The sequence below is a fragment of the Acanthochromis polyacanthus genome, chromosome 8 (assembly GCF_021347895.1).
Source record: "Acanthochromis polyacanthus isolate Apoly-LR-REF ecotype Palm Island chromosome 8, KAUST_Apoly_ChrSc, whole genome shotgun sequence".
NCBI classification, from domain to species: Eukaryota; Metazoa; Chordata; class Actinopteri; family Pomacentridae; genus Acanthochromis; species Acanthochromis polyacanthus.
Window position 1 is genome coordinate 33598006 of NC_067120.1, and position 26331 is coordinate 33624336.

The 26331-nt window shown below is 39.3% G+C and overlaps 1 protein-coding gene and 1 long non-coding RNA gene across 2 annotated transcripts in view; both read left to right on the top strand.

Annotated features, from left to right (window-relative positions):
• Window positions 1–26331, top strand: part of hydin (HYDIN axonemal central pair apparatus protein) — a 138653-nt gene that overhangs the window by 52435 nt on the left and 59887 nt on the right. The window contains exons 26-32 of the mRNA XM_051951466.1: window positions 1810–1960; window positions 13866–14066; window positions 16153–16377; window positions 16477–16651; window positions 19494–19624; window positions 23657–23784; window positions 24754–24890. Of these exons, the coding sequence (XP_051807426.1) occupies window positions 1810–1960; window positions 13866–14066; window positions 16153–16377; window positions 16477–16651; window positions 19494–19624; window positions 23657–23784; window positions 24754–24890 (1148 nt within the window). The remainder of the gene's footprint in view (window positions 1–1809; window positions 1961–13865; window positions 14067–16152; window positions 16378–16476; window positions 16652–19493; window positions 19625–23656; window positions 23785–24753; window positions 24891–26331) is intronic.
• On the top strand, window positions 4249–5483 carry LOC127534969 (uncharacterized). Its single transcript, XR_007943608.1, has 3 exons — window positions 4249–4547; window positions 5142–5213; window positions 5360–5483. It is a non-coding gene; the product is annotated as an uncharacterized LOC127534969 (long non-coding RNA).

Consider the following 26331-nt stretch of genomic DNA (forward strand, 5'->3'; position numbering starts at 1 on the left):
CCATCCATCCATTCTCTATACACCGCTTTATCCTCACTAGGGTCGTGGGGGGTGCTGGAGCCTATCCCAGCTGACTCGGGTGAAGGCAGGGGACACCCTGGACAGGTCACCAGTCTGTCACAGGGCTACATATACAGACAAACAATCACACTCACATTCACACCTATGGACAATTTAGAGTCATCAATTAACCTCAGCATATTTTTGGACTGTGGGAGGAAGCATGCATGCACAGGGAGAAACTGCAAACTCCATGCAGAAAGATCCCAGACCCATGCCGGGATTTGAACCGGGGATCTTCTTGCTGCAAGGCGACAGTGCTAACCACTGCTTCACTGTGCTGCAGTATTAATCTACAATGTAGAAAATAATTAAATAAAAACTGTTGAATGAGAAGATGTGTCCAAACTTTTGATTGGCAGTGTACCGTCTAGTTTAATAGTGATAAATCTTAAAGAACCTTTATTACTCACTTACACACCCACATACACATACATGCACGTGCACACTCACATGCACACTCACAAGTTGGACGTGGTTTGTCTGGTTAATTTTTCAGCATCATCCTTGTTTCCCATCATTCTTTTCTTTCTGACTGATTCCTGGAAGGGAGATGTTTGTGGTTCAGTAGTTGCTGCTGTGTAGGTTTTTTGGGCGAGTGTGAACGCAAGAAAACACACCCGTGGTGTGCACAAAGAAAAGAATAGATGGAAGAGAGCGAGACAGACACGAGAATGTCAGAGCTATTTCTGTTTTGAGCCGAGCTCTTGCAGAGTCATCATCTGCTGCCTCACCATCTGCTCCTCTGTCCGCACCAGTGGGTTTTAAACTCTTTCTTAGAGGACCCGCGTTTTAAAAATCTGTTTTTTCCCCCGTCCCACAGGGTTCAGAATTGGTTTTTACGAGCTCTAACGAACTCCCTTCCGCCCAAAAAATGTTTTTGAACACTTTAACCCAGAGTGGTTGCTCGTTGTTAGATCTCACATAGCTGGACAGACTAATTTGTGATTCCCAAGGCCAGCCGTGAGGCCGGTTTGTCCCCTAAAACATCCTTCAGTGCAGACTGATCATACAACAGTGCCCCCTGCTGGCTGCAGCACTCCAAGCTGACACATCACTCTTGTAGCATTCCTGCAGAGCTGAATGCTGCCTTACATGTACACACACCCCGAGGCTCTCGCACACAAACACACGCTGTGGCAGTAATGTGGCCACTGTTTGGGTGATTTAATACAGAAATTGTCCAGCCCAGCTTTGAGATAGCTTCACTCACTAAATCTCTTTCATTCTGATCCATGTTTATTCAGCACTTCAGTGCAATCTATCCTGACCTGTTTCCTGCTGCTTGCCTATTAAAATTCCTCTTAATTATAGAACACTCTGTTTAATTAACTTGATGGATGCACCCAGTGTGATCCCACGGGGAAGGAGAGAGTGGAACAGAGCGAGAAAATGAGAATCAGACTTCTTTTGGATGTGGGTGCTCGAGAGTTTTTCCTCCACTGGGGTATTGCATTATGTGTTAATGATATATTGGATATACAGTGCACGCTTATATAATTTGCTCTCGGCTGTATTCTCCCTGTCAATATCCTGCTCTGCTTCTTCCTCGTGGAGATTTATTTTAATTGTGTGTTTTCACAATGCTGAAAGGCAGTGATATTCCATTCATCATGCTTTTTCTCATTGTAAGAGTCTCTCCCTAATGTATCATTTATTGCAGGTCTTTATATGAAATTGTGATCTACTGTAATTGTGAAAATAACTATTTAACCTGAGGGGTGTTTTCTTGTCCTTTTGTCCTAATAGAGAGAAAGAGACGCTGAAAAATCCAGAGAATGAGGCTGAAGAATGGCAGGTTTCATCTGCATCGCTGTCTCCTGCCTGCTCAGTTCCTGTTAGCTGCAGGCCGAGCCCAGATGAACAAATCAGCGCTCAGCGACCAGTGCGTGTGGAAGAGGTAGGCAAATGCTCACGTGTAAACAAATCAGGGTTTCCCTCGGTTTTCCGCTCTGTCACGGGATGGAGAGAACCAGCAGCTAATGAGCAAGTCATTCCCTCTCTGTGCTGCTGCAGTGGAGGGAAACACCCGGTATGAACACTCATTTTTGCATTATAAACCTCTCTTTATTGCATTTCTTACTTTTTTTCTGAATTAATGCAATCAAATCGTCTTTAATAACCCAATAAAATCTATATGAGACAATACTGATCTAAAGCCTAATTGTAAGTTTTACATTGCAAAAGGGATCAGAGAAAACTTTGATCACATCTGTGCATGTGTAACTTAATTAGGGCAACAGAAGTCTGTCTCACCACATGTAGACTGTGGGTATAAGCAAGCCATGTTTTGAAAATTCCCTTTACTAGTCAAGCAATAACATCCGCTTCCTAATGAGCACCTTTCAAACTGGAAATGACAAATCTCGCAAAGGAATTGGATCATGCAATCAGGCAACTGCTGGTTCTTTCCACCAAATACACTGAACCTGACACCATTGCTGCATCCTGGGCTTAACACTGCCCAACATGACTGTGACTGGTTTGAAGAAATACAAACAATCCAGTCTTGTGCCCCTATAGCAGAACAATGAGGCGTTGTCAGACAATTCTCCAGCTGTGACGATGCGCTATGAACACGGAAGAGACAAGGGCAAAATTATTGAATGAGTTAATGAATAAATGTATATTTTATCTTTCCATTGAGTCATTTATAAGACCCTTCCTTCATAGCGTTACGCAGACACATTAGCTGACAACAAACCAAGCATGCCAACCAGCTTCATGTAGTATGAGCATCTTCCAGACACAAACCACAACATCAGTTAAACATAAAAAATGATCTAAACATAAAACAGACCTCCTATGAACAAGGCCCAGGGAATGTTTTACACTAGAACTACTAGAATTATCACAATAACAAGAAAAGCACTCAGAGAGTTCAGTACTCCACCAAGGCTGTTCATTCCCCCATATGGCATTGTCAGAAATGCGGTGACGTCCTGCTGCTGTCTTGCAATGATACAGAAATCTTTAGCAAATATGTGGGTCCAGACTATGAGCTGCATCACTGCCAGAATCTAATCAGTTGGTCTTTGTGTCATTTCTGACCTTCCCTGAAGATTTCATCCAAATTTGTTAATCTGTTTTTGAGTAATGTTGCACACAGACAGAATAACAGACAGACAAACGTACAGCAATTGCCACATAACTCTGCCGCATTCCTTGGCAAAGTAAAAATTATAACAATGAATATTCTTTATTTATTTTGTTTTCTTGCCAAGTCCAATGCAACCCAGACAGACAAGGTAATTTAATATACACTGACTAATTGATTAATCAAGTAACTATTTCCACTAAACCATAAGTAGAACTTAAAGAATATTTGGACCAATGAGGAAATGCAAATACTCACTGAATAAATGTAAATAAATACACCGAATGCATCTTGTTTGTTCATTTCGTAGAAAAAGTGAAGTGTTGAAACAACAGCTAATTGTATTAAATCGGTTCAAATTACGTAACTACACTATTTGTTGTCCAGATGCAGTGACTTCCTGTAGTCTCAGCTGGTTTAGTCAGTGACATCAAGCGCATAATTCCCAATAAAACTTGACATTTAAACTGTTTGGCTTTCGTGCATCAGATGATTCATGGTCGAAGAGCAGCATGCAGCAGTGTGTCAAAACATTCCTCTGATGGGAGCATAAAAATTAGAATTAATCCTGTGTGTTGTACTGTTTGTGTGTGTGTGTGTGTGTGTGTGTGTGTGTGTGTGTGTGTGTGTGTGTGTTCTTGCTACATGGTGAGGACCATTTTCTGCATTTAACTATCAAAGTGAGGACATTTTTACAAAGTGAGGACATTTTGGCCGGTCCTCACTTTGAAACAGCCATGTTTGAGGGTGAAGGCTTGTTTTTAGCGAACAGGTATGAATTGAGGTTTGGTTAGGGTTAGGGTAAGGATTAAGTTTAGGCAATCAGTTGTGATAGTTAAGGTTAGGGTAAGGCTCTAGGAAATGCATTACGCCTATGGATGTCCTCACTAAGATCGAAGTACAAACGTGTGTGTGTGTGTGTGTGTGACTGTCTGTGTGTGACTGTCTGTGTGTGTATGTCTGTGTGTTCATAGGAAGTATGATGTGGGGCAGGATTTGGGAGGGATGTGGGGCATTGTCTTTTTATTGTTTTTATTGTTTGTTTTAACTTGTTAAGCACTTTGTGTTACTTTTTGTATGAAAAGTGCTATAGAAATAAACTTTGATTGATTGATTGATTGATGGATGGGGACTAGATTGCCCTACAGAGGCTAAAGACTGTTTACAGGACGAGACTGTCCTCCTTGAAAAAACGACCACATAGGTCGTTTGTACACGCCCCTCATTACGACTGAGTGTTACGTTTTGAAGTTAAGCGACCTCTAGCGGTTGAGTAAATATCGACACTCCGGTGTCTCAGCTGAAACGTCACCATGAACACGTCACACGTAACTTTGACCTTCTTCACCCATCAAAAAACGGCTACTCAGAGGCAACAAACACTGCACTGGTAAGTACACAAATTCGTGGATTGAATTTTATTTGCTGATTTGTAATACCAAAGTAATCGATTACTTGCAATTCCTATGTAGTTGAGTTATTTTTACGTATTAGTCACAAATTAGTTGTGACAGACACATGATTTTACTAAAAAAAACGCTAACGTTAGCATGCTAATATTCATGCCAGTTAGCTAGTTGCCTAATCATGTCATGCCCTACATCTGAAATAACTGCACACACAACATTGGCTGAAGGCTACACAGACTTAAATATTGGTGAAAGAGAAATTACTTTTAGCGAGTGGGATTAAACCACATTCTGTGACTAGATTCTGTGAGCTGTATACACATTTCTGTCCACAGGAAACAGTGTTATCCTACTGTATCTCAGACTGTATTTTGACAGTATTATCTGTGAACCCATTCGTTCTACAAATGTAAATATGTAAGAACACTGCAGGTGCAGCACTGACTGGATTTACAGTTCATAGAATCTGATTTATATTACTTGCTATTGCTGATTTAATAGCCAACATGCATGATCCCCATCAGTGATCATAGACCAGTCTTTGTGCCTTTCTCCTTCCTTTCTTCTGTCTTCAGATGGCTTCTGACAACTTCAGACAGTGGCTGGAGATGGGAAAAGCATTGTCAGATGAGTTTGCATCAAAAAAAGTTTGTATCTTTCTCTATAACGGAACAAACCTAGGTTTCTTTGAAAACATTTTTGTACAGACCTGAAAATGTATGTACAGTACGTGTGTATGTGCCCTAGTAAAGTCAAATATGTAATTCTTTACTTTTTTTTTTTTTACTTTTAGCCATCAAAGAATGATATGATTGGTTTCATGGACAGTTTATTTAAAACCACACTCGACCTCGCTCAGGATGAAGACCTTGGAATTCAGCGGGCTCACCGAGCCCTGGCGCAGAGGCCAACTGATGCTAATGCGAGCCCCTGCTCCATCATGCTCAGATTCGGAAGTTACCGTATGAAAGAGGAGGTGCTCAGGCGGGCATGGCAGAAGAAAGAGCTGCTGTGTGACAATATACGGTTTTACGTTGACAAAGACTTTCCTCCAGAGGTTCTGAAGAAATGCAGTGAGTACACTGAAGCCAAGAGAGTCCTGAGAGCTAAAAACATTAAGTTTCAAACACCATATCCTGCAAAGATACGAATCTTTTATCCAGACAGCAACAGACTGTTCCAAGACGCTACGGAGGCGACGAAAGACATGGCTTCACGAGGGTACCCAGTCAACGTGGTTAAGCCCACAGCTGATCCAGCCCAGAGGAGCTCCAACACCTGTCCACCTGGCAAACGGCGGGGAGACGGCGCGGCCGGAGCGGAGATGCGGAGCCCGACACGGAGGACTGGGACAACCCACGGCTTAAGAAAAATCAGCGTTTCCAGTATAAAGAAAAGCTCAAAGAATTCAGAAGGCAATCCCCTATGGACAAAGACTGGTGATCTATAGTCCCTTTAATATGAAGACCTTATCTGCAGCCTGTAAGTAATGAACATTTACTGATAAGCCGAGACGCACTTTTCACAGCAATGTGTGAATTCTACATTACTGCTCTGTATCTAAATGAGTCGGGACTCGTGAGTTGGCGAATTATCTTCAGGTGCGTGGAGGAAACACAGACCATAAAGTTGCAAGAAGAGGCCCCAGCACACTGTCCAACTTGCAATATATCCTTTATTGTTGTGACGTTTCAGTACTAGACCTTCATCAGACAAACATTTTTTTAGTTCATGAGAAGCCATCTTAAATGGGGAGTGGCTGTTCCTCCACAGCCAATCCCATTCACACATGCAATCAAATATCATTAGCCCTATTTAAAACAAAAAACACAGAACAATTAATTACAAACAAGCATACAAGTCTGTTCTGGCTAAGCCCAACTCCCAAAGGAACATAAAATAATTTGAAAGAATTCTATAATAACCATCAGGGGCTGAAAAAAACAATGAAAATGTATACATATACAAAGATGAACACAATCAACAGGTCATATGATTAGATAAACTCATGATATATGTGCATATTTCATATGTATCCAGAGGTGGTTAAAACTAGACAGGATCTTCCACTCAAAACAAATAGGACGTTAGAATTCATGCTTCAGCACAACATCAAACACAAGATCACAGAAACATATTTAACAACAGTTCATCATTTAAGCCCTTTGGGGTCAATGTTTGGAGGGTATAGATCCAGTAAGCCTCACGCTGTTTTAGTAGCTTGTCGTGGTCACCTCCCCAAAGTGGCGGGTTTACCTGTTCAATGCCACAGAAACGTAAAGAGGAAATGTCATGATGAGCATCATTAAAATGTACGGCCACGGGATAATCCCAGTCATTCCTACGTACAGAGCTTTTATGTTCACTTATCCTATGTTTAAGTTTTCTTGTGGTTTTTCCCACATAGGCCAGACCGCAAGGACAGCGTATCAAGTAGATCACGTGTGTAGATGCACAGGTGATAACACTGTTGATGGAATATAATTTGCCTGTGTGAGGATGCGGAAGGTCCTTTGTAGTGTCAGGCAAAATAGATGATGTTTTAGTAACTTTTTGTAATGTCTATACGCCCCCTGGGAGTGATTTTGCATTTTACAGGAAGATGTTCGATTTAATGATGGGGGATAAAGGCATGTTGTTTACGTTTGCAAAAAGATATTTTTGTTAAGCTATAGGCCAACTGGGTTAAATATGTCAAACCCATTCAGACAGACTTTGTGGAGGTGAACTAACAGTCTTGGCAAATTGCATTTTTTTTTCCTTCTGCCTCTCGTGACTGAAAGTGTTGTATTTTTGGTTTACTTCAAAGTACACTTATACTCTCCCATGTTATTGTTTTGTTATTTCTTCACACTTAAAGAAGAAAAAGAAAAGACTGGATTGTAGAGGAGTCTTGATTGCTCCTCTATGTGTGAGATCTGTTCCAATGTCTGCATTTCAGATCTGAAAAATAAAGAATTTTCAAAAAGAAATATGTGAACAGGTGAGTCCACCACTTCATCCATCAATCCATTCTCTATACACCGCTTTATCCTCACTAGGGTCACGGGGGGTGCTGGAGCCTTTCTCAGCTGACTCGAGCGAAGGCAGGGGACACCCTGGACAGGTCGCCAGTCTGTCACAGGGCTACATATACAGACAAACAGTCACACTTGCATTCACACCTACGGACAATTTAGAGTAATCAATTAACCTCAGCATATTTTTGGACTGTGGGAGGAAGCCGGAGTGCCCGGAGAAAACCCACGCATGCACAGAGAGAACATGCAAACTCCATGCAGAAAGATCCCAGGCCCAGGCTGGGATTTGAACCGGAGATCTTCTTGCTGCAAGGCGACAGTGCTAACCACTACCCCGCTGTCTACCACTTCACTTCATTCAAACTGTTCATATGAATTTTTTATCACATGTCTGTGTTATGTTACAATATTAAATCTGTGGTCACCTCAGACACCAGCCACCATTAAATGGTTTTATTTTACATATTTATTTTAAAGACTCAATAAGGAATTGACAAACTTGAGCCTTCTGGAGCTTTAAACTCCTACCATTAGTTTTAAATTCCTTTAAAAACACAAAATAAAATAAATATATGTCTTAATTCTTCACACATTTTATGTATTTATTCTGATAATGTCAAAGAACTGCTTGTATAACCTAAACCAAAAAAAAACCAATTGGTTGCAAGGACATTTTAAAAGCAGCAACAAAATGAACCAAGTTTGTTGTGTTTTAAAATCTTTGTTGTCGTAAGAAAACATTCTAGAATCTTTAAAGAGGTGAAGGAGGTGAAAACTCTTCAGTTTGCTGAGGAGTTCTTCAGAGAAAGGTCACAGCATTTTGTGAAGAGATCAAACTACGACCACAATGTTCTCCTGTATAGGAAAATGCAGAAAGGTCAGTATCTGATTCTCTGTTGTCTACACTGTTCATTTGATTTCATGGATTGAGATGATTTGCACAGAACTGTGACAATCTTCATGTGTTTGTTGATATTTTCTGTTTTTCAGTTAGGTATGTGTCTGTGACATTTCCTCACAAGTGATTTCTATCTGTTTAACAGGAAAAAGTTAGTAATCAGGATTCCCCTGATGGTCCAACCACCACAGTCTCAAGTCCAGCTGAAAAAACCCCAAAAAGACTTGGTGGTTTGGCAGATGGCTCTGTCAAGTCAAGGTACGTTTTACTTATTATTTGTTCTACAATTTACTGTTATTTTCCACATTTCCCTGTTTTGTTAGTTCAGATAATGGGTAAAATCATAGAAAATATATATATATCTTAATGTTATTTTTTGAATAGTTCAGTATTCTATCATTGTTTTTTTTCAAACTTGATCAAAATGTCTGGTGTTTTTGCAGCCAGATTTTGCCATTTTTAAGTTTAACAAAGCTAAATATGTCAAATAATAACCAGTGAACAAACAATGCAGTATGTTGTCTGTCTCGGCTCTCTTAAACAGTTATTTTTTTTGTATTTGTATCCTGCAGACAACCAGGAATCAAGTGATTCAACTGATTCCAATAGAAGACACGGACGAGATGTATGAAATTCTCTTTCTTTCTGTTCCCTTTTAAATTGATTGAACACATTATATTGGTGTTATTTCCATTTTGTTCACTCCATGCAGTACAATTATAGCTGTGTTTCCTTTTATCAACAGTGTTGACACCTGGCTGTAAGGACTTGTCTCCTAAAATCCCTGTTTTTGAGACGGCCATAGCCAGAAAGGTATGAAAGTCTTTTACTGTCTGTTGCTGTTTGAAACTGATCATTTCAGGTGGCTGCTTTTCCACCATCTCAGATTTTGTTCAGAGTTTATTTAATTGTCATTTTAAACTAAGTTGTGTGAAATATGTTGACTAACATAACAGCTTAGCAGCACTAGAAAATGTATTATTTTCTGTATAAAAGGTGACCTAGCTGAGTCTAGGTGAAGCTAATAATCTGTGTTTCCCTTTATTACCAGTGTCAACGAAATGGACAAGGAGGTTTCACCCGCCACCACCACTGCAGGGACGGCAGCAGTTAAGATTGCATGGGACACGACGGAGAATATGAAGACACCGTGGTGGCTCCGGTGTTGTCTTGTTTCCTTAAGGTATGTTTTACATCGCTAAAATGTTGCAAGTATTATCATTATTTTCCATCTAAAAAAATGATGTAGCTGACTCAAGGTTAATTTCACAACATTTATGCTTTGTCAGCTTGTTGTAGTTGAAACTTGCTAGCTTAAATTCTTTGCTCGTGTTCCAGGCTGTGAAGTCATTTTAGGAGTTGAATATCTACAGAATATTTTACAGATGTTAGTTTTGGGTCCCAAATAACAAATAAGTAAATTTTGAACAAAATGTGAGAGTTCAGCAAAATGTTTCCTGAATTCTGACTGATCTGACACAGACTGACTGTGAACATATTAAAGATTTGCTTTTACTTGATCAAAGCAGCAAAGGTCCAGTCATTGTCGCAGGATCATAAAGTCAAACTAAAATCTGTGTTTCCCTTTAGTACCAGTTTCAACGAAATGGACCAGGAGGTTTCACCCGCCACCACCACTGCAGGGACGGCAGCAAGGAAGATTGCATGGGACACGACGGAGACGACGGAGGAGAAGAAGACACCGTGGTGGCGCCGGTTTGTCATCGTTTCCTTAAGGTATGTTTTACATCGCTAAATGTTGCAAGTATTATCACTGAACATCTGTTAAAGTAACATGTGGAGACTGAATGTGGGAAGCTAGGGGAACTGGGAAATTACAAAAATAATAAGCTATAATATTATGTATAATATTCAAAATATTCATAAAAAATGTTCTATATAATTACTGAAAAACAATGAAAAAGATATATATATATATATATATATATATATATATATATAATCAAAATATTAGTCTAAAATATTGTATATAATTATAAAAATATTTATCAAAAATCCTATGTAAAAATCTGAATATTAATATAAAATTTTATATATAATATTCTCAATATCAATGTAAAATTGTGTATATAAAAATCTAAATAGTTATCTAAAAATTTTATATATGATAAGCTAAATATTAATCAAAAATTGTATTAATAAAATCTAAACTGATTTAACACAAAATTTAAAAATAAACTAAATTGAAAAATCCACCATAAAAACATCAAATTCTCACATTTTAATTTCACAGAATATTAAGTGGCTGTTATCAACATTTTTCTGTCATTGTTTTGAAAACGGTGTCAGCAATTTAACATGTTTTCCTCTTTCTAACATGTTTTTATTCTCTCTTTTTTCCTAGGAAGTGTCAATAGCTTTGTGTTGTTATTATCTGTCTGTCTGTCTGTCTGTCTGTCTGTCTGTCTGTCTGTCTCTCTCTCTCTCTCTCTCTCTCTCTTTTGTCTCTCTCTCTCTCTTTGTCTCTTCTCTCTCTCCTCTCTCTCTTTGTCTCTCTCTCTCTCTCTCTCTCTTTCTCTCTCTCTCTCTCTCTCTCTTGTCTCTCTCTTTCTCTCTCTCTCTCTCTTTGTCTCTCTCTCTCTCTCTCTCTCTTTGTCTCTCTCTCTCTCTTTCTCTCTCTCTCTCTCTCTCTCTCTCTCTTTGTCTCTCTCTCTCTTCTCTTTGTCTCTCTCTCTCTCTCTCTCTTTGTCTCTCTCTCTCTCTCTCTCTTTGTCTCTCTCTCTCTCTCTCTCTCTCTCTTTGTCTCTCTCTCTCTCTCTCTCCGTCTCTCTCTCTCTCTCTCTCTCTCTCTCTCTCTCTCTCTCAACCTGGCCGGCCAGCAGCAGATGGGTCCCCCCACATGAGTCTGGTTCTGCTCAAGGTTTTTTCCCCTGTTAAAAGGGTTCTTCCTTGCCACTGTCGCCTTCAGGCTTGCTCTGTGGGGGTTCAGGCCATATGGGTTCTCTCAAGCTTTTGACACAATCTGAACTGCTATTGACACTATGTAAATAAAACTGCATTGAATTGAATTGAATGTACTTTTGATCGTTTCTTGACTAAATGTGTAAAAATTTGACATCAAGATGTGGTCATCTATTCATGAAACTTGACTGACAACTTCTATTCTGTGTCACAAACAAGAACAGCTGAAATACAAGAGTGTGTCATTTGTGATACAGACCTGAACTACAGAAAGAGAGTTGGAACAGGATGTGTTCCAGCCACATCACACTTCATCTCAGAGGCTGAGGTCAATGTGTGCCCATTATATAGGACTTTTTGCTGTAAAATGCTCCATGTAAATACGGCGGTACGAGGATAGACGGACCAGGCTTTGGTGGCATTGCTTTACCAATAAGAAGTAGTTCAAATGAAAGTATTTGAATGCATGTGGTGCATTTAGCCTCACTACGTGGAGAGGCTTTTGCAGGAAAAGTGTAAAGTGTAACCACAGGGGTGAATACGTGTGTACGAGTTGTACACTATGAATGCCCTCTATCGACCCGAGCTCCTCCTGCTGACTGTGATCCAGTTTATTATTGTGTTGCTTCATTCACAAGCAACCTCTGAATGCAAATTGAGCATAAATGTAGTTTGGAAGGCAGTTTAGCTGCACAGGAACATCATTTCTTTGATATTTTTGATGAAATCTATGTGATGTGAATTGAATTATTTTGCTCTCATGTTGCCAAAAGTGATGATATTTCCTAATCAGAGCTGAAAATCTGATTAGGAAACATCAGGGAGGATGGTAGAGGAACAAAATATTCCCAACAACATACATGGCAGTTCTTAAGAGGCCTTATTGATGAGGAGGTCAATACCAGAACTGCACCCATGAAGCCGAGCCTCTTGAGCTTCCAGGAGTTGTAAGCTGCGCTCCGGAACTTGGCAAACTAACAAATTCCATTCCCAACACACATATGCCCAGGTACGTCACTTCAGACTGTAGTGCAAATGTGAAGACAGAAAGGACATAACAGGAGCATTCCTTTAAAGGAGCAGAGGAGGTTACGGATAAGAAATGGTATCATGTACTGCAGCATCAAACTGTCAAAGCTTCATGATGGAGCAGTTAATACTACCAGGGAAGCTGCATACACCAGTCAGAACCGCTCTTAATGATGACTCATGGCACTTTGGGCTTGGCATTAAACAAATGCTACATTTTTACAAAAATATGCTGCATTTCTGACAAAGCCATATGAGGGAATGAACGGCCTTGCCAGAGTACTGTGCTCTCTGAGTGCTTTTCTAGTTCAAAATTTGAGAGATTCAGGTATACTGTATGTATGCAAACAACCAAAATCTAAAAAAAAAAAAAACTTTCAGTAGCGACCTCTATACTATCACAGTACAGCACAATGCGTCAAATTTGAAAATTTTTGTCTCTTCAGTACAAAACAACAAATGGTATTGGTAAAAAGTATGAAAACATGGTTAGCAACTTGCTAAATGCTCAGATATAAAGGATATCTAGAACATATCTACAGGATCTAAACACTATGTGATGCATAGCTGTTAAAAACAGCCTTGGTGGGAATAATATCTGAACATTCCTCATAAACATAACTTCAGCTGAAACAATAATAAGAGGGACTTTCAAAAGTCGATGCACTTGAAAAACTATCATCCTATCAATTCATGGCATAGCTAGTGGAGACTGAGTGTAATAAGCACAGAAAAAAACTAATTGGACTCCTTAAAGCAGCTCGTGTTACAGTTATACAATAGACCCACAGCACTGAATGTATCAGTACTACAAGCTGAAATGTAGTTTTTCTGGTTTCAGAATTCTTCAAACTATAATTCACACCATTAACAGTAGCAATAGATGAGAGCAGACACAGTTAACAGGGAATATGACAGATAATAAAGGACAGGAAACACTAAATGTGATGATTATTTTTAATGGAGTCTGGTGGTAAGTCCTCAGCCCCCTTTAAAAGAAAAAAAGTACAACACAAAAACAGCATCAGAGCCCTGAAATTATCAGCTAATGAAAACTACAACTATGGCTGAAGTCTGTGGTGGTGTTTGTTTGCGTTTGTGTGTGTGTGTTTTAATATATGTATATGGTGTATATTTCTTATTAGCATTGTATTCAAAGCTCTATGGCACCGAACCCAGGATCAATGGGCCTAGACCAGCAGACGCAGAGTTTGTGAGAGTGTGTACAGTATGTGAGTGTGTGTATATTCAAATGTGTGTCTGTACGGCAGTGGATTTCTTTAAAATGAGTGTGTGTGTGTCCATAGTGGAGCCAGTATGTGACCAGATAATGTGCATATCGGACCAGTTGTGGGGAACTAAACCAATAGACATCACAAGTGCATGACGAGACTTAATCTCTGTGTGTGTGTGTGTGTGTGTGTGTGTAGGTATTTGATATCTTGCCGATGTATGGTCATCTGCAACCTGGCGACCAGCAGCAAGTCACGTTCTATTTCTACGGCCACGAAAACGCCAGCAGGGAGGTGGTGGCACAGTGCCATGTAAAGGACGGACCTACGTATGAAGTTATACTCAGAGGAGAAGCGTCAGTGATCAGTTACAGCCTCGACTCCACTCATCTGGACTTGGTCTGCAGGTGTGTAAACAGGATTTCTTTATCCTGACTTTAGCCTGAATTTATTCAGGCTTCATGCTTTCGTCCACATTAAAGTAAAATGATGGATAAACATTGAAGTGCCAGGCTTAATTTAAGTAGGTTTTATTAGTGATGAATGGATGTGTGGACAAAGAGACATTTAGACAGGCAGTTCCCAAAGTTTTGGGCTCATTTATAATGATACTTTCCATTTGAACTGGGATGTCAAATTTGTACTCGTCAGAATTTTCACCTGGAATGTCATCTATAGTTGGATTATTCCATGAAAAATCAAAAGAACCTCCTCAAACCCAACTCCGAAACCAAAAATAGCTGCTCAATGCATCAAAAGTAGGGATCATTGTAGCAATATGCTCTTTTTAAACCATTTATTAAGTCAAATCATGTTCATTCATGCAGCACATTTCAAAACAATCTGAGTTAACGAAAGTGCTGTACATGTTATAAGACAGGAAACATCGAAAATATGTGCCAAAATGCAAGACAAAATCATGATACAAGTTCTAAAGCCATAAATATGTAAAATACTGAAAAACAGCTAACAAATTGACACTCTTATGTACAATATAATAGTAAAATATTGAGATCCTAAAGAGCAACCAAAACAAATTTAGATTTCTCATCTGTTTGAGTCTCATTATATGAGTTGTACACGCAGCAGTGACCAACTTTTACATGTAGACATGTTTCTCCGGTATTTGAATGTGCAAAATCCAGAGTAATTGCTGTTATCAAACAGTGTTGGGGCTAAAACAGTGAAGGCAGGGGTCCCCTTTTGTTTTAAGCCTGGATCATGGGACTTTGACAGACTGCTGATTCTCAGATCTTTGGGTGGAGGTGCAGAATAAGATGTTAAATGTTCACAGATGTAGAGTGGAGCCAGGCTGTGTACTGATTTAAAATTGATCAGCAAACTTTTAAATTGATATCTGTAACAAATCAACTTTTGTTTCGTTATTGAGGCAGGTTTATTGTACGTACCTCTATACTGATTCTAACCTACTCAAAGTAGAGAAGCCACTGGACTTTTACGGGACTTAGAGGGCCGCTGGTAATCATAGGATTTGCAGGAAGCCAGACTTGTTTTAGCTACTTTCCATTATTTTGTGTTAATTTGCTGCTTTTCTTGTTCTTCTTCTGCCATCTGTTTGCTCCTCCATGTGTCCCACATGGCATCTCAGACAAACTAATTAGATTTTTTTTTCAAAACTTGGGATAATTATGCAGTCTATCATTTAAATATGGCAGATATGTTTGTGAATGATGAAGTATTGGCTTCACTGGTGCAGTTTTCTCACTGTTACAATCATCTTTTACTCTTAACCATTTCTATTCTTTCTGTTCTCACATGATCTAATCCTGGAGAGCTAAACTGCATAATAGACGCTCGTACCTCGTGTTTTTTAAAATGAAACATCTAAGCTGATTGTGGTGTCACAAGTGTTCTGCCCTGTTTAATACTAGTGAGAAAAAGCCCATTAAGTTTGAATGTCACTGCTTAGTTTTTCCACAGTTTGGTCTGTTGCACTTCCACTCCCTCTTTAAGTATGCAAGCCATCCGGACGAGTTATCATTGATATTCAAAACAAGGACATATTGATTTTTGATTTTGTTGAAATAGCGATTCAGCAGAACATTTCTGCGACCTTCCTGTCTGTTCAGCATTCTTCTCTCTCCCTCTCTCTCGCCCGCTGTGCCGTTCTCTTGTAGTTAAAGATTAGATTTTCCACCTAAGCTAGCAAGTCCTCAAACAACCCCATTTGTGCATGCACAGGAGCGCAGCTTTGAAATGGTCCAGCAGATTTGCTCATATCACAGTAATACAGTCGAGCCAACTTATCTCCAGTCCTATTATATTTTCATGATGCGTATTACCATAAACCATTAGGTGCAAATAGAGGCCAACACCATGCATACACTGAAAAATGGATGTTTTCTGTTATAGTTTCAGTTCTACAATATGTACAAAACACTAGGTGGAGTAGTTTGTCTGTTTGCCATAAAGCTGCTTCGCATAAGTTTCATCTCTTTTCTCAATCTGCTTCTCTTTCTGTTAGCTTTTTCAACATGTAGGGGAAGTTGAAGTGACACTCAGAAATACAGGCAAGGTAGGCTTCAAATTCAGCATACGGCCCCAAAATGGGAGCAAGGAGGAGGCTGATGAGGAGTCAGGAGACAAGCTGAAGGCCTGGGAGGAGGATGGGCAGCAGCAAGAAGACAGTGAACGAAATGAGGAAGAGCAGGAGGTCAGACCTGGGAGGCCGACAGTCATCCCCGCCGTGGTGAGTTCAGCAACTGTGGATGTCTGAGGGTCATTTATTGTATTTCTGGAGGATTTTGCCAGGTCTTTTTATGTGTGTTTGTTTGTGTTTGTGTGTCAGGGTTACATAGATGCTGGTAAAGAGCAGCGTCTGCGTGTGCTCTACCTCCCGGGCTTCCCCGAGGTGTTTGAGAAGCTGCTTCAGCTGCAGGTGGCTTTCCTCCCTCCACAGGATGTCACTCTGAGTGGAGTGGGAGTATTCCCAAGGATCAGCTTGAATTTGCCACGAAACTTGTGTAAGCATAAATATGCACTCATACACACGGATATGCCTTTATGCTAAGTCAACAAGCCCAAGGAAAAGGTTTGTAGTGATTTGAAGTTGCAATATGTATTTCTTTGAAGTAAGTATTTATTTTAATTATTTGGATGGGACAGTGCATGTTAATGAACATACAGTCTCATAATAGTTTACACAAGGTTGCAGTAAATACGCCGGATTGAGCACGAGGCTCATTTTCATCTGTCGCCACACACATAAAACAAAAAATATAAAATAAAAAATAGAGTTGCAGACGTATAAAAAGCAATATAGTAAACAAAGACAACGACAATTAATACTGACTGGGTTAAACCAACCCTAAAGTGATACTATTTTAGAAAAGTGCTTTCTCTGCATAGCCTGTGAAAAAAGTGCATGTTGTTAAGAGTCATTTTTTCAAAATGTCTGATTTTAAAGTGTCTGAATCCCTCAATGTTCACATGTTTGATTGCCATGATCAGCCATGTCTCAAACTGTCTCTTAAAACTGACAAAAGTGGAGCTTTGTCTGATAGCTGTAGCTAAAGTATTCCAGTTTGTGCTGGAAAAACAGATACCTTTAACAGATAAGGGATTCTGTGCAAAGGAGGACTTTCTAAATTTTACTTCACTGTCACCCCTTGTGACTGACCTCCTACTACCAATACCATTTTTTTTTAAAATAAAATCCGCCAGGAGTGGTGAGGCTATCCTATTCACATTAATTTCTTATTATGATGCTTGTCGTTATATCACAATATGTATCTGCAATAGAATAACTGCTAGTATTTTGTGTTTTTTCTAATTGCCTGCATGTGTTTATGGTGTCAGGTAATACCACTGGATGCAATTCATCTCGGAGCACTTCAACAGACACTTTAGCCCTTTTCAGACATGAACTATGCAACATTTCTGGCCTCATCAGTCTGTTAAAGTGACAGCATTCTGTCATTTCGGTATAGGCCACTTTTACATAAACCTTTCTCCTGTTTTAATCCGGTCATACCCGCGACAGTGTTGGACAGGGACACAGTAATATGTATAATGCATAACAGCACACTAATAAACAAAACACAAAATTGTAACTACGTGTAAATTTATTAAACTGTCCAAATAACTAACACCGTAGATGGTTTATGATTTCATAAACAGTGAAAATTTTGTCCATGTATGATGATAATCTATTATTTACCCACAGTACAGTAAAAAGATCTGGACAGCTGCGATGGAGCTCAACATTGAAGCTCGCTGCTATGCAACAAATAATTAAACTGCAGCTTATTAACTGTATTTCAGTGTCACAGCTCACCTGTTTAAGGCGAAGAAAAGTCTACACTGTGACCTGATTTTAGATCCTGGTCGATCCTGTCTCCATGTCAGAGAGAATTTATGAATTCATGAAGTTAATGCGTAAATATGCATAACTCTCTCTCTTTAGAGATGCATCCTGCTGCTGCCCAATGCTGCAGATATTCCTTAACAGATATTTAATAAACGTAGAAGAAAAACTCTGTTGTGACTCGTTTGCCTGCTACCAGTGATGATCAGGCAGCTTTGTCCAACACGTAGTCAAAAATCAATTCTGGATCAAAACCTGGAATCTTCAGAAAGTTTTCAAGAGTCTTCAAGCAGTCTGTGAATAATGTTTATTCAATACAGAGGCTGTAAGAACAAACGTGAGCAAAATCGGACTACACAAAGCGTGACATGGTCTTATATACCTTCTCCTAAACACTCCTCTTCCGTTCTGGAAAGCCACAACCCATCGTCTTAGGACGCAATCAGAATTTATATGATGTAATCATATCAAGAGTTAAGCCACCTCCTCTTTTTTATTTCTGCTAGGTTGGCATTACTTCTGCTTATCTCAGTGTGCCCTTGGTTTCAACTCACAAGTGCAGACGAAGAGAGGGCATGAACCTCTGGTCTTGTACCTTATAAGGGCTTCTGTAGGTTTGCCGCTTTGCACAGGATTGTTCAGTGTACTCATAATTTCAGTTGACACATTAGGTCTTCTAATCTGATCGTTGTTTGCTCATAAATTTGATTCACACATCCTATTTGTCTAATTGTATAATTTTTTTAATCTTAAAATGCCACAACTCCTACAAACATCTGGAAGCAGCGAACTAAGCTTCAGCTGCTGTTAACATTTTGGCAACACCTAGATCACATTTATGACATTTATAATGAATGAGTCTCATCACACTCAGCTGTTACAGTCTCTGTCTTTATCAGTGAAGCTTATTTTTATGGGCTTTGCAAAATGTCTTTTCTGCTCTCTGAGACTTTTTTGGTGTGATATTTTGGTAAAACCTTCAGCAAAACGCTTGACACAGCTCAGCTTTCTTGTGGATGCCAATACGTTGCCATGACGACCTGCTGTTCAAACTTGTGCCGTGTTGGAAATGATACAGAAAAGTTGCATGGGCCAATCTATCATTCAGATGTCAAGCCAATATGGTCAGATAACATCAGATTATCAGAAAGGAGTCATCATAGTAATCCTAGCTAAACTAATGGCACTGTAAAGTAATTTTTTTTTTTACCATTTAATGCACTGTAGCAGTTTATTTCTCCTCATGAAGGAATTATCAGAGAACTGAATTAGCTACAGAACACAACTGGCCTCCTAGAAATGAATTCAACCTCCAGTGCTTTTGGTAACTTGTGTTCAGTGTTTAGCTTTTCAATCTTTTTTGTATTGGAAAGAATTAAGCTCCTGTTTTGTCGCAGATGGACAGGTGTCCCTCATATTCACATCTTTGTGCTAACAAACAGCGAGACACAAATACAGCTTTTTGTTCCTGCGCTGGTCTGACACTGATTCTCTTGCAGCAGATGAGTGCTACAGTGATGTGGTGCAGCAGGCCAGAGCAGCTGTGGAGGCAGATAGAGTCAGAGAGGAGCTTATGGATGGAATTACTGCTGGTGGAGGAGCAACAACACAAGCTACCGGCACATTCACAGTCAGTAACCAAAATAAACAACATTCATGTTTGTGAAAAGCGCACATTTTTCTGAAATCTGGTTTTTGAGGATTGAGAAAAATCTTCCTACATTCTGATTTGTAAGCACGTTCTCAGAAGACACCGACTTTTTGGTTTAATGTTGTGGTCATGTAGGAGAGTAATAAATGTGTATGGTGAAAACTATACACACGTGGACAAAATTGTTGGTACCCCTCAGTTAAAGAAGGAAAAACCCACAATTCTCACTGAAATCACTTGAAACTCACAAAAGTAACAATAAATAAAAATTTATTGAAAATTAAATAATCAAAATCAGCCATCGCTTTTGAATTGTTGATTAACATAATTATTAAAAAAAACAAACTAATGAAATAGGGCTGGACAAAAATGATGGTACCCATAACTTAATATTTTGTTGCACAACCTTTTGAAGCAATCACTGCAATTAAACCATTTCTGTATTTGTCAATGAGCGTTCTGCAGCTGTCAACAGGTATTTTGGCCCACTCCTCATGAGCAAACAGCTCCAGTTGTCTCAGGTTTGATGGGTGTCTTCTCCAAATGGCATGTTTCAGCTCCTTCCACATATGTTCAATGGGATTCAGATCTGGGCTCATAGAAGGCCACTTTAGAATAGTCCAACGCTTTTCGCTCAGCCATTCTTGGGTGTTTTTGGCTGTGTGTTTTGGATGGTTGTCCTGTTGGAAGACCCATGACCTGCGACTGAGACCAAGCTTTCTGACACTAAGCAGCACATTTCTCTCCAGAATGCCTTGATAGTCTTCAGATTTCATCGTACCTTGCACACTTTCAAGACACCCTGTGCCAGATGCAGCAAAGCAGCCCCAAAACATTACTGAGCCTCCTCCATGTTTCACCGTAGGGACAGTGTTCTTTTCTTCGTATGCTTGGTTTTTGAGTCTATGAACATAGAGTTGACGTGCCTTACCAAAAAGCTCCAGTTTGGTCTCATCTGTCCAAAGGACATTCTCCCAGAAGCTTTGTGGCTTGTCAACATGCATTTTTGCAAATTCCAGTCTGGCTTTTTTATGAGTTTTTTTCAGCAGTGGTGTCCTCTTTGGTCGTCTCCCATGAAGTCCACTTTGGCTCAAACAACGACGAATGGTGCGATCTGACACTGATGTACCTTGGCCTTGGAGTTCACCTTTAATTTCTTTGAAGGTTGCTCTGGGCTCTTTGGATACAATTCCAACGATCCGTCTCTTCAATTTGTCATCAATTTTCCTCTTGCGGCCACGTCCAGGGAGGTTGGCTACTGTCCCGTGGGTCTTGAACTTCTGAATAATATGAGCCACTGTTGTCACAGGAACTTCAAGCTGTTTAGAGATGGTCTTATAGCCTTTACCTTTAAGATGTTTGTCTATAATTTTTTTTCGGATGTCCTGGGACAATTCTCTCCTTCGCTTTCTGTTGTCCATGTTCAGTGTGGTACACACCTTTTCACCAAACAGCAGGGTGACTACTTGTCTCCCTTTAAATAGGCAGACTGACTGATTATGAGTTTGGAAACACCTGTGATGTCAATTAAATGACACACCTGAGTTAATCATGTCACTCTGGTCAAATAGTTTTCAATCTTTTATAGAGGTACCATCATTTTTGTCCAGGCCTGTTTCATTAGTTTGTTTTTTTAAATAATGATGTTAATCAACAATTCAAAAGTGATGGCTGTTTTTGATAATTAAATTTTCAATAAATTTTTATTTATTGTTACTTTTGTGAGTTTCAAGTGATTTCAGTGAGAATTGTGGGTTTTTCCTTCTTTAACTGAGGGGTACCAACAATTTTGTCCACGTGTGTAGCTGTACTGTTTTCATCTAGCACAAAAAATAACTCATTTCTGAAGGATTTAACCTGATATAGAGTAACATATGTTTGTTTTCAACAATATTTTTCTATAAACTGTGGTTTAATGTAGTTTTTCTTGTTCCTTGTTCCCAAAAACACTTTTTCTGTGCATATATCTGAATAAATGACTGTACCATTATGGTCAGCCCCTTATGCTGCTCATTTTCCAGATATATTTTCTTTCCATATGGATACAGCAGTGCCACTCTGTCTGTGCTGTTAGCAGTCAGCCCGTTCTGCAGGGCTTTCCCTGCTTGTCTGTGTATTGATTTTCCTGGTAGTCCTATTCACCTGGACATGAAGCACAGAATTATACTGGAAATTGCTATTTTCTGCTTATCCCCTCAGCATTTACTCGCAGTTTTATGTCGTCTCAGTGAGCTCTCAGACATTTCCCCTAACACATGAAAATACAAACATTTCCACAGTAGAGAAGGATTGTTTTCCTAGAAAATCAGTAATTCATGACAAATAACTTGAGGAAATGCCAACATTACTGCCTCATCTACCAAAGCTCCTGACCTCAGTATGATCTATTGTTTTTAAGGAGTTTTTTGGTGTTCAGTTTTTGCATTATTTGTTCATTAAACTGTGATCAGTCAAATGATAGAACAAGACTATAATTTCGATTTTTTTTTAAAATTTGCTTTTTTATTATGTCACGGGTTCGATTCTGCAGTTAGTAGTGATGGCTCAGACGACCATGCTTCAGTGTCTTTTAGTTTATTCAGCACCCATTGTTCCAATATAGTAGTGAAAAAAAAAACCGACGAGGGAAAAAAAACCAAATAAATCACTGCAGCAAAATGGACACAAATAAAGTATTTACATTTGGTAAGGTGGAAGAAAAAAAAAATCCACAATTTTTCCAGCTAATCACCCACAATGTGACTAGCTTATCCAAGCCCATCCACACAATGAACCACAGCTCCTTTTATACCTCTTGCCCCTCCCCTGGGCAACCACCAATATGCCAACAGAGGGTTCCATGCAAAAACAATACCTCACATAAAGAATTTCACATCATTTCTATACAATCCATTTCAGATATACACATAAGTAAACAAATAAATGATTATTGGCTTCCCCAAACAGCATTTCCAACCAGCTAAACAAACATTCAAAAATCTACTCCCCAATAATGGAAGGTTCCATGTCACCTGATTCAAAAATGCGCGCCACCCAGCACTTTTAAGACGTGCCATGCAAGCAGTTCGGCTTAGTCTCTGGAGGAGTGAACAGGATGGAGCAACAGCAGGTGAGCATGTGAATGTGTGTGTGTGTGTGTGTGTGTGTGTGCCGCATCGGCGCCGAGTGTGCACCCTCGGAAGCCGACCGCAGCCAGCACAAAAGTCCGGTGGAGGCGAATAGTGCATTAAAATGATAATGTAATTATTTAATTTAATTGCACGGTGAAATGGCGGCGCACTCTCTGCCCCGGCGCTCACCGGCACGGAGCGAGAGAGAGAGACACGCGTTGCCAGGGAATGACGGGCGTTCACCGGCGCTCCGTCACATATTAGTTAAAAGATACACTCAATTTCCTGATGTATAATACAAATGTCTGCAAGTCATTTTTGACTCTTAAAAACAATAAGATATATCAGATAACATTCTGTAAAGTGACTTTATTTACTGTACACGGTATTGAAATGAAACTGTGCCTCAAAGAGCTGAATAGGCTACGTACTAGTATCACAAATAAAGTGAAAATGGAGGTAGCTGGAGATTTATTTCATTTTTATCTTATGAAGACAGTCTTGAGTCAACAAATTTTGGATATATTCAGCTACTAGTCTAATTACAGTATGTGTTTGTAGGTATCTTCAGTTTTTGTTCTAACTTGCTGTTAAACTCTGAATGTAACATCCTCGTTTTGATCACTCCTTCCCTTGACTGTGAGATCTTTTACAGTCATAGACTTTTCTCAGCCTGCATCTGCTTTACAAGGCCACTATCATCCAGTATCTGTGATATATTCTGAAAGGGAGCTGGTAAAATATATTTTAAGGTACCTTGGATTATTAGTCTCCCCTCTCAGACCTTTTTCTTGCTTATGTAACTCTTCAAAACTTTTTTTGTAACTTCTGAGTGTTTACTTACCTCTTCTTCTGTATCCCTCTGCCATTTTCTTTCCCCTCTTTTGCCTACTGTCTCTAGTATGAAGAGCTGCTTCACATGGAGATGGAGAGATTGCTGGTCAAAGAAAGTGCTCTCGCTGTGTCCGGTAGCCTGCTGGAGCTCAGAGACTCGCAAGGTTTCTCGGCAAAGTGGCACAAACTCAGCAAGTACGTACAAAAACACACACAAACACTTTGGCTTAACAGATGGTCCTCTCACTGGACTGAGGGGAGAACTGTGTGAAACTGTGCTGTGAATTCTCAGTCTTCCTTAATGAATGTGTGTGTTTTTATTCCATCGTACGACTGCAAATTCGCGGCTGCATAGTGTGCTTTAGCTGTTTCCACTTCACTCAAAGTCCACAAATTTATACTACAAATGAAATGTATATTATAGTAAAATTGATTTACAAGGCAAAGAAAAAAGCATTCCATTAAAACGAGAAGCTCTTCTAACATATAAAAACAAATATTTGAAGTCATAATTTGCTTGGAAAATGTGATTTCACTCATATAAAATAATCTGTAGTTTTAACCGTCCTGTTGTCTTCATTTACAGGCACCAAAAAATATTGTTTCCTTGTCTGAAAAAAATCGAACAGAATCAGCAAAAAAATGTCATCTCCCCAAATTTCTGCAAATTTGTAAAACCTTCAGGAAGAAAATGCCAATAATTCCTTAAAAGTTCTCCTGAAAAGTTCTATTTTTTAAAAAATACCCCTGATTTGGCAAGAAAATTCTTGTAAATATTTTCAAAAAATTAGTAAAAATCTTCCAAAAAATCGTAAAAATATCTAAAGTGATTACATATTTATCAGTAAAACTTCTGATATTTTCTTAAGAACATTCACATGTGAATGTTCTTAAGAAACATTTTTAACATTTCTTTTTTCCACCAAAAAATGTTCAAAGATTTCCCAAAAATGTTGAAAATGTGGACATCAGAAATTTCACGGTGAAAATATATATTTTTTTCCACATTTTCAAACTTTAAAACGGGTCAATTTTGACCCGCAGGACGGCACAAGGGTTAAATATAATTTTTTAACATCTTTGTAAAATATACTATTAAAATGTCCAACCCTGCTACAGAAAACACTTGTTGCTCATGTTTTACTTCTCTCTTCCTTCCCCCAGGTTCCTGCTCCCAGAGTATGTCCTCGATTTTGGTTTTGTCATTCTTGGCAGTGTTGTAAGCCACACTGTAAATGTCACCAACAGTGGATCAATACCTGTGTCCTTCAGCGGCATTTGCAAGAATCTTACAGGCACAGGTAACTCAATGCCTACCTTTGTCATGTGACATTTTCAGTTCATTATTGCTCCTTTCTTTCTCATAATGTTATTTTTCAGTATCCCTGCAATTATGCCAAACACTTGGTTTGATGATGCTCCTGCCAGTTGTAAGTTAAACTTAATTCTGCGTATATGCCACAAGATACAAATACAAAAGATGTTTAGTATTGTGAAAAAGTTTTAGGCTTTTCAGATACTTCCTAAATACTACAACAATTTGCACATTAACACGCCACTTTACAGATTAAAAAACAACAACTTAAGGATACACTTTTGACCCGGTGTATGACGAAACACTTAAACCCATCAAATCCTGAGAAACAACTAGACTCATGTACTGAAACAGAAACACCTGAGATCGCTGAAGAAGTGACTAAAAAACCTACATAATGGAACAAGTGCAGTGCAGGCACAATGTGATCATCCTGCATCAGCAAGGTGTGTCAAAGCCAGACAGGTGTTTCTAGATGTGCTATCAAAGCTCATCTGAAGAAGAAATGGGTGAGGTTGAAGAGTCGAAACTCACTTTTCAGCCATGGAAACTCATTACAGTAGATGAAAGACACATCCAGATGATTTCCCTTTGAAATCGAAAGATGTCCAGCAGTACCATTAGCTCAGGAATGGCAGGAGCTTTGGGACTGTAGTACAACCCGTCTCATTTTGTTAAGTCTGATCTGAAGTGGCCTTTATGGATGACGTGCTGCCAAAGTGTTGTTTGCCCAAAGTGAAAACACACCCAAACAACTCAATTTGCTCAAAAAAGTGCATGAAAATTAGAAAAACAGGCAGCAAGTGATCCCAACAGGCCTGTCTCTGATGAGTTTAAGTTTGAAAAATATAACTAACTGCAAGCATTACTGCAAGGGTTAGTGTCGTTAAGTAAGAGTAAAGCATGGACGAGTTTCTTTCTTGAATCGATACTATCAATGTCACATTAGTCATATCTTCTCATTCAATCCGATAGCATTTTCCTAGATAATGCTCACTTGAAGTTGTGTATCTTAGCTGTAGTACCTGTTTGTGCCACCAGATGGAGCCTCTTGCTGTTTAATAATGTAGCAACCAGAGAAGACGGTCACTCCAACTACGTGCTGTTCGTGTTGGCAAGAATTAAGAGTGTTTAGCTAGCAACAGGCCACCATGATAAGGTCTTCTGTGGTCCTTAATGACCTCCAGCCAGTGCTCATTATGACGACTGTGCCGGTACCGATCAGTTAAAAACCAGCCCATAATCAATTCTTACTTCAGTGCTGACATGTATAGGTAGATTTATATCCATAATGCAGTACCATCATGGAGGCATCTGATCATTCTCAAATTCTTTCTGCTTCAATGAAACAACCCCAAATACGAGACCAAATGCACAGAAGATCTGAGTGCAAATTTATCCAGGAGAACTGGTGCGAATTTAGGAAC